Here is a 14,219-nt window from a genome sequence, read left to right on the forward strand (position 1 = left end):
TACAGGCTGAGGACTGACTGGCTGAGGAGCTGCACGTCTTAAAAGGTCTTGTTCGACCGCAGCTAAATGAGTGTTGTGCCCTAACAGCAAAGAAGCCTATCAGCATATTGACCTGTATCAACAGGATCACAGCCAGTAGATTCAGGGAACAGATTATCCACCTTTCCTCAGCAATCATAAAACTGAGTCTGATAAACACCCTGCAGTTCTGGAAACCCTGGTTGATAAATTTGAATGAAGCATGGGAAGGAAGGCCACTAAGATAGCTGGGGGTGGGGGGGGGGCAGGGCAGGAATATATGACCTGTAAGGAGAGGTCAAGGAATATGGGCTCTTCCAGTTTGGAGAAGAGGCTTTAGAGAGACCCTAACAGCAGTGTTACTTCCAATATCAGCAAGGAAATAAAGAAGAAGCTGGAGACATTGGTGCTTGGCAGGAAAATTAGAGGCAATGCTCATAAATTGGAACAGGGAAGTTTTAGACTGCATATAAGGAAACACTTCTCTCTTTGAGGACAATTAGGAGTGGAAGAGGCTTCCCAGACATGTTGTGAAAGCTCTGTCCTTGAAGTTTTACAAGACTTATCTGGACAAAGCCTTGGGCCACCCAGTCTGCATTTAGTGTTGGCCCTGCTCGGAGCAGGAGGTCAAATTAGAGACCTCCTCAGCTGCCTTCCAGCCTGTATGAGATTGTGTTTATGAAATTTGTGTATGATGATTATGTATGATCCTGTTTGCATCAAATGAGATGAACCCATGGAATAGGTGTCATCAAAATCAAAGCATCACCCAAGGCCTTAAATCGCTCTAATTGTTGCTTGCTGCTCATGAGCAACAAAAAGGAAAAATGAGATGTCTCTAGATTATTCCCAAGTATTTCTGTATTGCAAGAGAGAGTGACCTCTGTTTTCAGGTGAGTAATAAAACTTGTGGTTTACTTTTTTCTTCATGGTTTGGGAAGGACAGAGATTGCTTCTTTATGTAACAAAAAAAATATCTTGGATGAACTACTTAATTTGTAGGAAATAAATGGTGCTGTGAATAAAAGTCTAAATCTTTTGGAAAGTGAGAAAGGAAAGTGGAGGCTGGTATCTGATTAAGATTTGGGTATGGTGAGATCTGTTGGAATGTGACCTAGTTTTTCATGGTAAAATGCTTTATGGAGTATTAAAGGCAGATAGGACAATAGGAATCAAGGAAAAGAAAAGCTTTATTTTTAAAGTAATGTGCTTTACTTCTTTACTCTGTAATGATATTATAAGGCCATTGTTGAATACAAACTTAACAATGGGGACAAGAAATAAGGAGGTATTGGTGATGGAGTTTTGGAAGATTCTTGTGGCTCTTTTCTTTCTTGTGAAATAAGAGAAATGACTGCATTTACCTCTACCTTCATCACTTTCAGTAAGGGATTAATATATAATCTTGTCACTTTTTTGGCTTATCAAGATTGGTTGTGCAGGTATCTAAATAACATATAGAGTTGACAAAAATAACAGGTATTGGCTGAAAAAAACAATTACTTGTTTCAGGGCACAGTCAACTGTTCATAACTTCTTGGAGGTTCATTACAAAGCCCTGAAACAGTTTTAACATGAGCACCTCAGCTGTACCTGTAAATATTACATGGGTTTTTTGGCTTGTAAAACCAAGATGTTAATTTAGATACAGTAAGGCATTTGGCAATAAACATTCAGTATAAGTGTCTGTGTATCCAAATACCATTTCAGGGACAGTGACTATATATGCAAATGTTATGGATGGGTTTTATGTAAGTAGGCTTGAAAATGTGGTGCTTTTTTCTCTTAACATACTTAAGACAGTATGCTAAAATTACATTATCTAAAAAAAATCAAGCAGTCTCCTTCAGATTATACAGGATGAATTGAAAGACTTAGTAAAAAGTTGATCTGAAATACTGACATACAAATTTATCTTTCTTTTATTTTTGTAGGTTCGACCTAAACCGGTTGCCCAAAATAACATTCCTATTGCCCCTGCACCTCCTCCAATGCTTGCAGCTCCTCAGCTTATTCAGAGGCCTGTGATGCTGACAACAAAGTTCACACCCACCTCTTTACCCAACTCCCAGAACTCCATACATCCAGTTCGTGTAGTTAACGGGCAGACAGCAACCATAGCCAAAACTTTCCCTATGGCACAGCTCACCAGCATCGTGATAGCAGCACCGGGTACCAGGCTTGCTGGACCTCAGACTGTACAGATCAGCAAACCAAACATTGAAAAACAGGTACAGATGAAGTGTCTACTAATGCAAGATACTGGGTTTATTGCTTTACTGTGCAGGTTTGGAGAGAACGACAACCAGGGAGAAGTTTTCAGTGGATGCTGGAGATATTAATGTTCCAATGGCAGTACAAATTATGGAATGACTTGCAGCTCTTGGGATAGAAGTTACCATTGCCTCTAATATGGGCCATTGGCACCTTTTTCTCCTGCTTCAGTGTTTTTATGCTCCCTCTACTGTTTAAACGTCAGTAGTTCATAAGCGGGCTACGTGCAGGGTTTGACTAGTATCTTGGAGAACAAGTACAAGCTGAAATCCATCTTCATATCAAGCCCTTTTGTTTTTAAAGGGTGGTTATGTGAAAGGCAAAAATTGCACAAAATTCTAGGGATATTTAATAGGATAAATGGAGCCATTTCTTCCGTGATCCCTTGATCTTGCGATCTTGTGATTGGAGGCAAAATAGTCTCACTCAGCTTCTGAAGTCTGATAGTTCCCTGTGTCTAAATTGGATTGAATGAACAGAAAGGAGACCCTCAGAAGCAGAGAATTCTGTATATTTAGTTTTAAAGTCTCTCTCCAGAAAATCCTTCTGTAAAATAAATTTACCTAAGTCAGCGTGGATTGCAACTGAGAGTCCTTGCCAGTCCATTCAAGTAAAGCAATAATCTGATTCACTTTTAACTCTTTTGTGTATTGTGTATTAGTAATAGTGTAACGCTGTATACTATGTTACATACTATAATACATAATATTGATGTAATTTATATAGATGATAGTAGTATATCTGTCATTTATAACTCTTTCCTAGACTAATGTGCCTTCTTTCTGCTTTTGAAATACTTATGGAGACTATGAAAATCATGTGCATGAAAGATGTGCTCGTGCTCAGTTCTGCTTGTGAAGTGTCAAGAGTAGGTTCTTGCATACCTCGGGGCTGTTCCACAAGTTACTCAGCAATGTGTGCCCTTTTCATGTGATTTGAAGTTGTACTTCTACAATACTCGACTTTTGATGCCTGTTCCTTTTGATGTCAGCAATATTCATTTGCTCTTGAATAATTACTGGCAACTACAGAAAAACGTAGAAGAATGGTGATGGTTTAATAATACATGAATTTTCTGTATAGTTTCTCCATATCATAAAAGGAAAAGTTTGTCTCTCTGTAGCTTACCTCACTCAGTTTATAGCCTCAACATCCATGCTATAGGCTGAGGAATTTCATGCAGAAGATTTATGACTTGAGAAAAGAAAAAGCTTCAGAAATATCTGAGATTGAGGGATTCAGAGAGACAGTTTCTGAGCCATTCATAATTCTATGAAATACGAAGACTGAGGAGTGAGAAGTACAAAATGTGCCATGCAGAATGGTTTCTAGGTGGAAGTCTTGATGGGATGAGTTTTCTTGAAGTGTCTATTATTCCCAGGCGTTTTGGTGATTTGAGGATGATGATTTGAGTTAACTCTTGAAATCACTGTTATATCTCGTGGGCTGTGTGGGTAATGGATTGGTGACAAGGCTGTTTCGTTCTTTGTTAAATGAAAATACCTTATTTAACATTCTTCTCACATCAGATTCCTCAATTAAGTACACTTCCAGCTCTAAACATTTTTTCTTCTGTATCTGTGAAAGTATTTGTTTTGCTTTAATAGTCAAAGTAAAAAAAGTCATTCTTATCACTGAATGAGAGAAACACTGCTTTCTTTCAGACTATTAAACCACATGTGGAAACAGAAGAGAAGCAAACAGAAAGTCGTACAGTTACTCCACCTGCTGCACCGAAGCCAAAACGAGAAGAAAATCCACAGGTACCAGAACATATCCAGAGCTTTCTTTTAAGAAAAGAAAAGGACACTGTCCTTCAGAAAATATTTTGTTCCCTCAAGACTTCTTACCTTAACATTCCATATGTTCCTGTTGGACAGCAGTAGTTGATAAGGGTACAGAATACGAAATCTAAATACATATAGTGCATTGCGTTTTTCAGTTCTGGAATACATTTGGCTTCTGATAGTTCTTTTGTAAGTTAGAAGATCATAGTTTCTCTGTGACACTTCCTTCAAAGAGGGGTTCAGATTACAGTGTTGATTGCCATTCCTTTGCGGTTTTAGACTCTGGAGTTATTCTCAAAGCTGAAGAAATGTTTGTTTTGCTTTATAAAATATTTGTACTCTGGTGAGCAGGATGGAAAGAGTCACATATATTCACATTCTGCTCATGTTTTAGTCCAGTTTAGTTTGGGGTGAAAGAGAGGTCTGAATGGCCATTTCTTAAAGCGTTTCTGCCATGAAGAGCTTTGGAACTGATTACAGCTAAATGCTCTGCTACATTTGTTTCTGTAGATGGATTCAAATTGACTGTTGTGTGAGCTCTAACTGTTGTCAGTTATACAACAAAATTCTGATTTTTACATGTCTCTGCATTTCCTGCATTAAAATTGGAATCCTCTAAGAAAGCCATAGCCCTTAGCAAATAGCAAGTCTAAGCTAGAGTTGGCTCCTTGTACTTCACAATAGATGGAGAATGATCTTAAACTAGCAATATTTTTCTGGCAATTGAATGTGTTGGTATTTTCTAATAGTCAGTTCAGTGCTGGAATGGAAGTAAAGAAACTGCTCTCTTGTTCCCAGCTCTGCCAACTATGTGATCATGAGCAATGGGCATTTTCCAGTATCTCAGTCTAGGTTCCCATCTAGAAAATGGGACTCTTGTCTATCCTCTTTCAAGAAGTTTGACATACATGAATGAAAAGTGATTTATAGAAGCAAAGCATTACTAAAAATTTTTTTGGTGCTTAGTTACTGATCAATTGCCTTTAAAGGGCCTAAATGACGTAACTCATCCTAACAGTTGTACTTTCCATGATCTTTTTTCTCTCCCCTCACAGAAACTTGCCTTCATGGTGTCTCTGGGACTAGTTACTCATGACCACCTGGAAGGTAGGAAAAATGTCTTAGGTTGGTTCTTGAACTCCTGATTTCATGGTCTTTCTGAATTGGAAATAGGGTTCCAACATATTTCTTGTATTAAATGCAGTATTTTCTTGCACAGTAGCACCTTTGGGATGTCTGTACTCTTGGTCTAACTTAATATGTTGTGCATACTTTTTTGTTCCTCTTATGACATTGAAACAAAGCAGTTATTTATGCAACAGAGAGCAGAGGATGGGAAGAAAGTGTATGCTCTGATGGTAGGAAAGAAATCTGTGGCAATACCAATGCCTTCTGGACAACCCCTGTACCTGCAAAGATACACCATGGATAATTTTACTGTAACCTATGTCTAGATTTTTTCATTTATTTCATTATTTCATGGGGCCGTAATTTGTAATGAATGAGTTAATGGATTATAATTTGATTTATAATTTAAACTTCTAATCCCATATATTGAAAGACAGCCTATCATTTCAATGGCTTGCATATTCCTGTACGGTATTTTTAAGTATCAGCAAGGTTACCAGAGGCTTGTTTTTAGATCCCAGTTATACTTACCATGAGTTTAAAATGTCTTAGTCATGGACTACTCGGTGAGAAGAAGGCAATCATTTCATTAGTTACTTGAGCACTGTATTTGTATTCCTTGTCAGCTCTTATTTTTCAAACCTTCAGTAGTTATAACACAGTTGCTTATACTGGGAATGACTAGTGTTCTGTAGGAATCTTTACAGCTCTTCTCACGTGCAAACTGAATTCTGAGGACTTTATATATTTCTGAGATCCGTTGTTTTCTAACCTGAATGTTTTATTTCGCAAGAAATCCAAAGTAAGCGACAAGAGAGGAAAAGAAGAACAACAGCAAATCCAGTGTACAGTGGAGCCGTTTTTGAGCCTGAGGTATTAATATTTTGCTGGGGGATGCTGGTATTCCTATTCTGATCTTGACTGTCTTTCTAATATCTTGCTACCTTCTAAGCTTTCTGAGTTGTAACTTGAAAGGCAAGCTATCATTTATAGTTCAAAAAGCCATTGCAATGACATGACCCTCAGATTTTTAAATAGTAAATACACTGGGGTGTTCTTCTAGTACTCACGTCTTTTTCTGCCTTCTCCTTTCTAAAGCTGACGTCAAATGGCAGTGTGTGTTGGTCAGCTTATGTATCAGCCTGAAGCAGTTCGGATGTCAGAAGCAGTGTAAAAAAGCTAACCTTTCTGAAGGTGTGCTTCAGAAAACACAAAAGCCAGTAATCTCACTTAGTGCTTACTGTGCTGTTCCTCAGCTACTTCATGCAGTTATTGCCAGAAATGTTCCCCAACAGAAACTGTTCCATTCTTCCCTGCAGCGCAAGAAGAGTACAGTGACGTACCTGAACAGCACAATGCATCCCGGGACACGTAAAAGAGGTGAGGTATACCCAGACCATCTCCCCGCCCAATGCCTCTTCTTCCACATTGCATTTGTAGTCCCCATGTTGATTTGAAGAGCAAAACAAGAAGGACTCTACAGTACTTCATTTGCCCAGTAAATTTCCATGGTAGGCAAAGACCATGACTTCTAGGGATTAGCATAGCAAGTTCTATAAGGCAGCTCAATGTTTCATTTCAGTTTCATTCTCAAAAAAAACCAAACAAAAACCACCCAATTTGCTAGATATTCACTAGAAATGTAAGATGTTTGAACATCGTTTGGTGATATGAAGCTGCTGTGAAGACCCCCTTGTTAATAACTAGATTGTATTGTTACTGTCAAGAAGACAGTGGTTATGGAAAAAGCATCTGTGCCCTGAATAGGAGAGGAAACTTAGTGTCACAAAAGCCTTGTTCCCCACTGGGAGTAGTGATGGGTCCTTCAAAAGAACTTACCTTGAGCGAGAAAAGCTATTGTGCTCATACTAAGCACTTTAACTGCAACCACAGTGCCACTTGTCCTAAAATGAGAGATGATCTTATGCACTATTATTCAGAAGAAATCCTTCTGTAGAACAAGTAAAATTTTAAGGCTTAGATTATGGTGAAGCAGAAGAGCGTGGGGAAAATGTGATGCCATTATTTGTACATGGCATTGACCACACCTATCTGACAATCTTTACCTGATTTTTGATGATTTTCTGCAGTCCTTAAAGACTCCTAATACCTTTTCTGTTCCTAAGTTTTCTGTCTAAAAAAAGTAATCAATCAGATTAAAAATAAACCTGTCCCACCTAGCACTGACCAGTTCCACTATCTTTTGGGGGTTTTGGCTGCAAGATGAACTATTAATTTGTCATGTTCTCTTCTTGATACATGTTTTCAGTCCTCTGCAGCTATGCTGTTTTTAAATAAAAGACATGTCTCTACTGCTGTCCCCTAAGAACATTAAATGCATTTTTAAAAATTATATTATGTAGATTTTAAATAGGGTTTTTGCATTTACTCTGTGGATAAGTAAATGTTCCTTCTGCTAGTAATGATTTCTTAATTTTATTTTAGACCTTATTGTGAACAATTACTGTATCAATGAAAATGATTGCATGCATTTGTACTTGATACTCTCTTAGCCTGTTTTTGCAACTGACTATTATACTTTCTGGTTTTTTCCTCACACCCTGTTGTGAGCCTTTACATTGCATCAGTACCAAATTAGTTGCACATGTTTTCAATTGACAAAAGATTTGAAAGTATACATTTTTTTGGTAATTTAATACGGCAGTATATTGAGTGAAAAGCTTTTGTAAGCATGTGCCCTTGAGAGCTTTAGTTTAATTATAGATGGTGCTGAACATGTCAGAAATTTCACCCATGGACATCACTAGCAGAAATCCATTTCCAAGGACATACTTAGTTCTGGAACATATCCAGACCTTAAATGCAAGGTTTAGCATGTTAATAGGTATAGACTGACAATCTGTAAACATAAGATCTAGGGAATTATTCCTAGATCCTAACTCCTTTATGTTTACATATCCATAAATTACCCTGGAGAAGGAAGGCAGAAATGATGATTGCATACTGGGTTTTTTGCTGTCTTGCTTTGCATTCATAATTTTATAAGAATTGTTATGAAGACATTTTGCACATCTGCTAATCTAAAGCAGTATCTAGGAACTGTGCATAATCACACGTACTTGGCTGAGAAAGTCTAAGAAAGAGCACAGAACTTGGAGTGGGTTACAGTAGAAGACCAGTGGTAGGTTAAAACTGATAGTAGTTATGGGTCAGACAACAATTAGGTAGCCTAATTTTAAAAATGTACCAGTAGGGTGGAAAGTGCTGATCTGTGAACTAACAGGTTTAAAAAATGGGAAGAAAAGCAGGGGGGTGGTGAGTGTTGGCCTCTGATAAAGGACTTAACCTTTGTGTAGATTTATGCTGGCACTAGAAAGATAGGGAGGTGTGGGATAACAGCAGAAAGGATTTAATAGTAGTTATTGTAGCTTCTGTGGAGCTTTGATGCCAACATGTTTTCCCTAAAAACTGAATAGCCTCGTTTGTAGGAGTAGCACCTGTCCCCATGCTGCTTTTTTGGGAATGATTCTTTGACCCTCTACAGAGCTTATTTCTATTTCCTTCTGAAATACATCTTTTAAATGTTCTTTCCTTGCAAAATTCTACTTAAAGATTTCTAAAAAATGTTTAAATCTTTGCTTCTGTCCTTCCACTTGTAACTTTTATATTAACTTCCTCTCTGTGCTACATCATTTCCTTTTTCACGCTAGCCAATGAGGACCACTGGCCAAAGGTATGTAAGATCATTTTTCCTTTCTTTTTTTTTTTCGTTTGTGTTCCCTGTTGTTAATATGTAGGTCGTCCACCTAAATACAACACGGTGTTGGGGTTCGGGGCTTTGGCCCCCACGTCCCCTCTGTCCAGTTATCCTGACTCCCCTGAAAATGAAAAGACAGAGACCACATTTACTTTTCCCGCAGCTGTTCAGCCTGTGTCCCTGCCTAGCCCCAGCTCCACAGACGTAAGTAACTCTTGGGGAGGGGGTTACTTTTAGAAAGTTATGCAAAACAGACACAAGGAAAATCATTGCAGATTTTGTTTCTTTAATCTCATTCATCATTTGTCCTGATTCAGTGCAGCGAAACAGTCCAGCATTTTTTAAACACTGTTCCCTTTTTCCTCCTGCACCTATGTTGTTATCCTGTAGAGATTTTATTTATAACTCCTCCAGTGGATTGAAACATTGGGAGGCACCAGGCATGCTAGATGAGCTCATTTCCTTTGTGTAGTGTCTGAGATCTTGTCTGACTGAATCGAATCTGTCATCCATGAAAAAGGGCCGGGGGGTGGCGGGAGGGGAAGAGGAGAATGAAAAGTATTAGTTACAGGCCATAATAACAAAAAGTTGTGTTTCTGTAATGAGAGAAGGATGGAAACTGCTTCGTCATGCAGAACAGTCAGGAGCAGCATTTGCAGCACTGATTTGGCAGAAAGTGTGTTGTGACTCTTCGGTGGGGGTAAAACAGTTCTCAGGAGCTGGAGTGTACTTTCATTTAAGTGCTTGCTTTTTAAAGACTGGTATTTACAGGGCACAGCTTAAGAATCAAAAGGTGCTTGCTTATTTCTTCATGCCAGTGCTACAAACTCCTTCAGCAGTCCTTCTTTTAGAAAAGACATTGTCACATATACTTGAAGCCCCACCATTTGAAATGGCCTTTAAGGAAAAGTTGGTTGTTTCATTTTCATCTGTATAGTTGCACCACTATGAGAACATAGACTGAGAGACCAACTGACCACATAGAACAGGGAATAGAAGCCAGTTCCTTGCCACTGTATTTGTTCTGCAGAGGTAACAGGAATAGAAGTAGTACAAGTGTGTGTCTGAAGCACTGAAATAAATAGATGCAATTCTGATACCCAGGGAATATGCATGTGGAATCACAAGGTTCTCTTTTATATAATCATTTTTGAGAGCAGGATAGCACTTAACTGCAAAAACCCTTTCCTGACGGCTTAATGAATGGGACTGTGGGACAGCCCCTCATGGATAAGGTGGGACAGCTCCATCTTTGGGGACTTTTAAAAATAAGCAGTACAGATAACTTGCAAATATGCTGAAGAGCACATATTTTACATTGGCCCCAAGAGAAGGACTGGATAATGTGGTGGGGGTCTTTTCCATCTCTGATGTGTGTATACTGCTGAGTCTTCTTCTACTGTGTAAGAGCTCTCAAAAGAGCACGATGAGTTGTTGCCCTATTTTCTGCAGTGCCTGATGGCAGCAAGCTAAATCAAGAATAAATTTCTGTACCATTCAAATCTAGTTCTGAATGCCCTTAATTTTCTGAATTAGGATTGTATTAAGGCCTAGGTTCTGGATTGCTTTAATATACATTAATTAATGAAAATTGAAGCGATTTAAAGGAGACAATGGAAGATTACCTAACAGGTAACAAACATTCTGTTTTACCTGAACATACCATAATACAGAACAGTAACATTCTTTCCCCTATAAAATCATATATAAATCCCTTTTAACATTTCCAGACAAAGCATTTTGTTTAAACATATGCGACAGAACTAATATTTTTAAAGAGCTTGATTTTTTTAAAGAATTTTATACCAAAGTCACATTCAACACATATTCACTTTCAATTGGGCTAATTTGGTAGAATTTTCAGAAATACTTGGTATTGAATTCCATTTAATATAAAATACGTGTGAAAGTAGAAAATATATTTCAAAGTGCTCATAAATTTTTTAAAATTTAAAATAAACTATGAAACAAAATCTGAATCTTCAGAGACAGCAAAATATCAGAAAAGAGGTAAATATCTGTTCTTCATCACATCTTATAGTTCTTGCTAATTGTAAAGAAAGGAATGGTTTCCAGTCACCATCATAAGATGGAAGGTGTTCTTCTTTTAATATGTTTTCATAAGATTGCTGTATAAGCTTGTGCACTCACATCCCTTTTTTGTAATTTGGTTTTCTCTATTTATATATTTGTCATGCTGCATGCTTTTCCTGTCTGAGTTTTGAGAACTTAGCAATACTTGTAAAAATCTTTAACATCCTTGGCTGGAAAACTGCAATACAGTGCTGGAAAAGTACTCTGTACTTAAACAGCAGTAGTACGAGTCATGCTGGTGGTGAAGACAAAGAGGAGGATTAGTTCTTTGACATTTAAGGACCTTGCAACTCAAATCAATGGAGAATACAGTATCCACTGAAATGCTCAGGCCACAGTTTATGCCAGGTGCTACCATTGAGGACAGCTATCCTGCCTGTCACCAGCAGTCTTTTCTCATCCCTTAAATGCCTCATGTGTCCTGTGTTGTTTCAGCACAGACATATCTGAGGCCATGTAGTGATCTGCATCGGGGAACTGACATAGCTAAAAATTCTTAGTCTTAGCCAGGATCACGCCCTAATCCAGTTAATTTTATAGACACAAATATTCTTGTGCCAGCTTCATGCAGGGTGAAATGAATAGGCATACAGAGAAATCAGGAGAAATCAGGATCACTTCTTTTGGCAGTGAGGCCAGACCATGTCATGTTGAAGAATGTCTACACTGTTAGTAGATGATGTGAATATAGAAAAGTCTCTTTATTCTAGATAGGACAGAAAATGTTTTCTGTAGTTACAGACTCTGATTTGGAACTTTTGAACACTTAAAAAGGAAAACACAAGTGCATGCCTAAGGAAAGGGCTATTTCAGAAGTCTCGATTAAAATAATTGAGCAGTTCATCAGACAGATAAAGAAAAAAACTGCAGCTTTGCCTATCTTTAAAATGTTTTTGCATTAAGGGTCTAATTCCTATAGGCTTTTGACATCAGGCACAGTGGACCAGAACAGCCTTCTTGAATTTCTCCTGAAATGTTACTCTCTGAATGACAGGGAGAAATTTTGAAAGGAGGATGAAGCAGAAACTTAAGATGGTTTTGGTGATAACGATGGAGGGGTAGAAAGTAGGACTAGAACCTGGAAAAAGGAAGGAAATAATGCAGTAGGCAGGATTGAATAAAACCTCTTTTTTTTCTCTCTCTCACCTTTTTTTTTCTTCTATTCGGCAATTGTCTATGAGCCGCTTGGTTATGTGTGGTTCTCCCTCATGCAGTAGTGGCATATTCACCTGGAAGATGGCAATTGCCTTTGAAGGTCAATTACTCAGCAGTAAAAATTGTGCAACAATCTCCATTTTAGTGATGATTCAAGTCTTTGGTCACAAAATGCCTTTTTTATTAGTAAACACATCAAAACAGTGTTTCAATTGAGAGGAGCATTGTAGAACGTTCAGATTGCAAAGTAAAGCCTATAAAAGTTAGGAGATGCCAGAATTAGTATTGCTTCTGATAATTTAATTCACTTACATCATACACTATGATCATCTTTATTTATATGGTCATGAACAATTCCTGTTGCAGAATATTTAGTTTTCCCATGTTATTCCAGTGAAATGTACATATAAGTATAGATATTACATACCCAAGCACAAAATACATTTGATACTGTATTATTCAGTTCTGTTGCCTAAAGCCAGGCCCTGCTGCTCTAGACACTTTATCAAAATAAAGAAAACTGTTAGCTGTCCAGAAAGCTTAAATTTATTTTCCTGGTCCCTTGTGAAGAGGAAGTAGAGCAGAAAGTGACATTAAATCACCTTTTATGGTATCTGTTCTGAAATTATTCTTCAGTCACTTCAGCCTGTAGCATGTCAGAGCAGCCTCAGTGAGCTCTGCTCTAGCCTAAGTTGGCTGTCTGTAGCCTACACAAAGCTGCTTCAGAAACTTAGGTTAAGTGGGGTGCATGTCACAACACCAAATCCAGCCCCCCCTTAATGCATATATTTATTAACTAAATAATAGTAAGACCTGGGGCATTTCTTTGGAATCAAACACTGGCTGGGATTTTTATAAAGATGGTTGTTAATGCTGAGAAAATGCCCTGAATTTTGCATTACCAAAAATAGAACTGTGAAATTTGTGCATGTGTGTTGTCATCTCCATGCATTCAGCTACACTGCACACTGGTCACCTGTATCACTACAGGCTTTGCAGTATTCAGCTGAATTTGGTATATTCTGGGTCTAAATTTTTACATGTCTCCCCGTCAAGAAGAAACAGCACGTCTCTTTTGTAGGTCTCTTTCTGCAGGGTATGAGACATAACAGGTTTGGTTTTCAGCACACCAGTAATTTTGCACTTTGTTACCAAGAGCCATTGTGTAGTCTGTGGCAGCTAAAGCATCTTAAGATACATAAGTCTCTAGAACAGAATTTTTTTTCTAAAATGAGAGAATTCCCCTCTTAAACTTTTCCTTATCTTGAAGAGGATTTTATTTTAGCTTATAACATCTCTTACCTGCTGCCTTTTCCTTGTATTCAGAGAATGCATGATAGAGGGAAAGAAGTTCTTCCAAGCCTGGTTACAACACATCACTTCACAAGAAGCATGAAATGTCACTCATTTAGATCTTCATTTAACACTGAGGAACTCTTTGGTGTTAAAGGATGAAGTATTACTATAACTCAGCTCTCAACAGTCCCTGGGAGTTATGGATCCGAAACATGGCACTGAAAATTCACTAAAGATTGATCCTTTACAAAACATGAAATCAGTGTTAGCCTTGGGAATTAAGAGTAGCCTTCCCTTTGAAGAAGGGCCTCAGCAGCAGTAGAGCTGGGAAGTAGAAACCTGAGCAGATTGCTCGTGTGTCATTCTTTTTACATGTGTATTATGATATCCATAGTGGAGATTACTGTAATTTTTCTTGCCTGGCACCTTAATGCGTGAGTGCATGGCCAAATCTGCTATCCCTCCAAACTGATAGAAATTATTTGCACACGTGAATAGATGATCTGTGCCAAAACGAAACCTTGCATACGCTGGTATTTCATACAGGGGAGTGTGTACCCACAGTTCTACTCAACACACACATCTTAAAATTGCAGTCTTGCAGATCTGGGGGGAATGTGTGAAACTTCATTATAAGTCAGTGACAAGTGTGTACTTCAGACGCCAGATGGGGCCTTGAATATGTGGAGTTGCCAGGATAGCCCCGTGGTCAGAGGAGAGGGTGGGCTGCCCCTCGCTTCCTCTATGAA

At 38.2% G+C, this 14,219-nt stretch overlaps 1 protein-coding gene across 9 annotated transcripts in view; it reads left to right on the forward strand.

Moving 5' to 3' along the window:
- The window catches only part of PHF21A (PHD finger protein 21A), a 131,856-nt gene that overhangs the window by 106,845 nt on the left and 10,792 nt on the right, over positions 1-14,219 (forward strand). For 7 of the 9 annotated variants that reach the window (XM_017741815.1, XM_017741814.1, XM_017741818.1 and 4 more), the window contains 6 exons: positions 1,953-2,249; positions 3,957-4,055; positions 5,135-5,186; positions 6,001-6,080; positions 6,527-6,587; positions 8,966-9,129. In XM_017741815.1, coding sequence (XP_017597304.1) covers positions 1,953-2,249; positions 3,957-4,055; positions 5,135-5,186; positions 6,001-6,080; positions 6,527-6,587; positions 8,966-9,129 — 753 coding nt within the window. Of the gene's footprint in view, positions 1-1,952; positions 2,250-3,956; positions 4,056-5,134; positions 5,187-6,000; positions 6,081-6,526; positions 6,588-8,878; positions 8,902-8,965; positions 9,130-14,219 lie in introns of all 9 variants that reach the window. The other 2 variants (XM_017741817.1, XM_008639450.2) reach the window with 1 other exon arrangement.

The sequence above is a fragment of the Corvus brachyrhynchos genome, unplaced genomic scaffold, assembly GCF_000691975.1.
Source record: "Corvus brachyrhynchos isolate BGI_N302 unplaced genomic scaffold, ASM69197v1 scaffold115, whole genome shotgun sequence".
In the NCBI taxonomy this organism is placed as follows: domain Eukaryota; kingdom Metazoa; phylum Chordata; class Aves; order Passeriformes; family Corvidae; genus Corvus; species Corvus brachyrhynchos.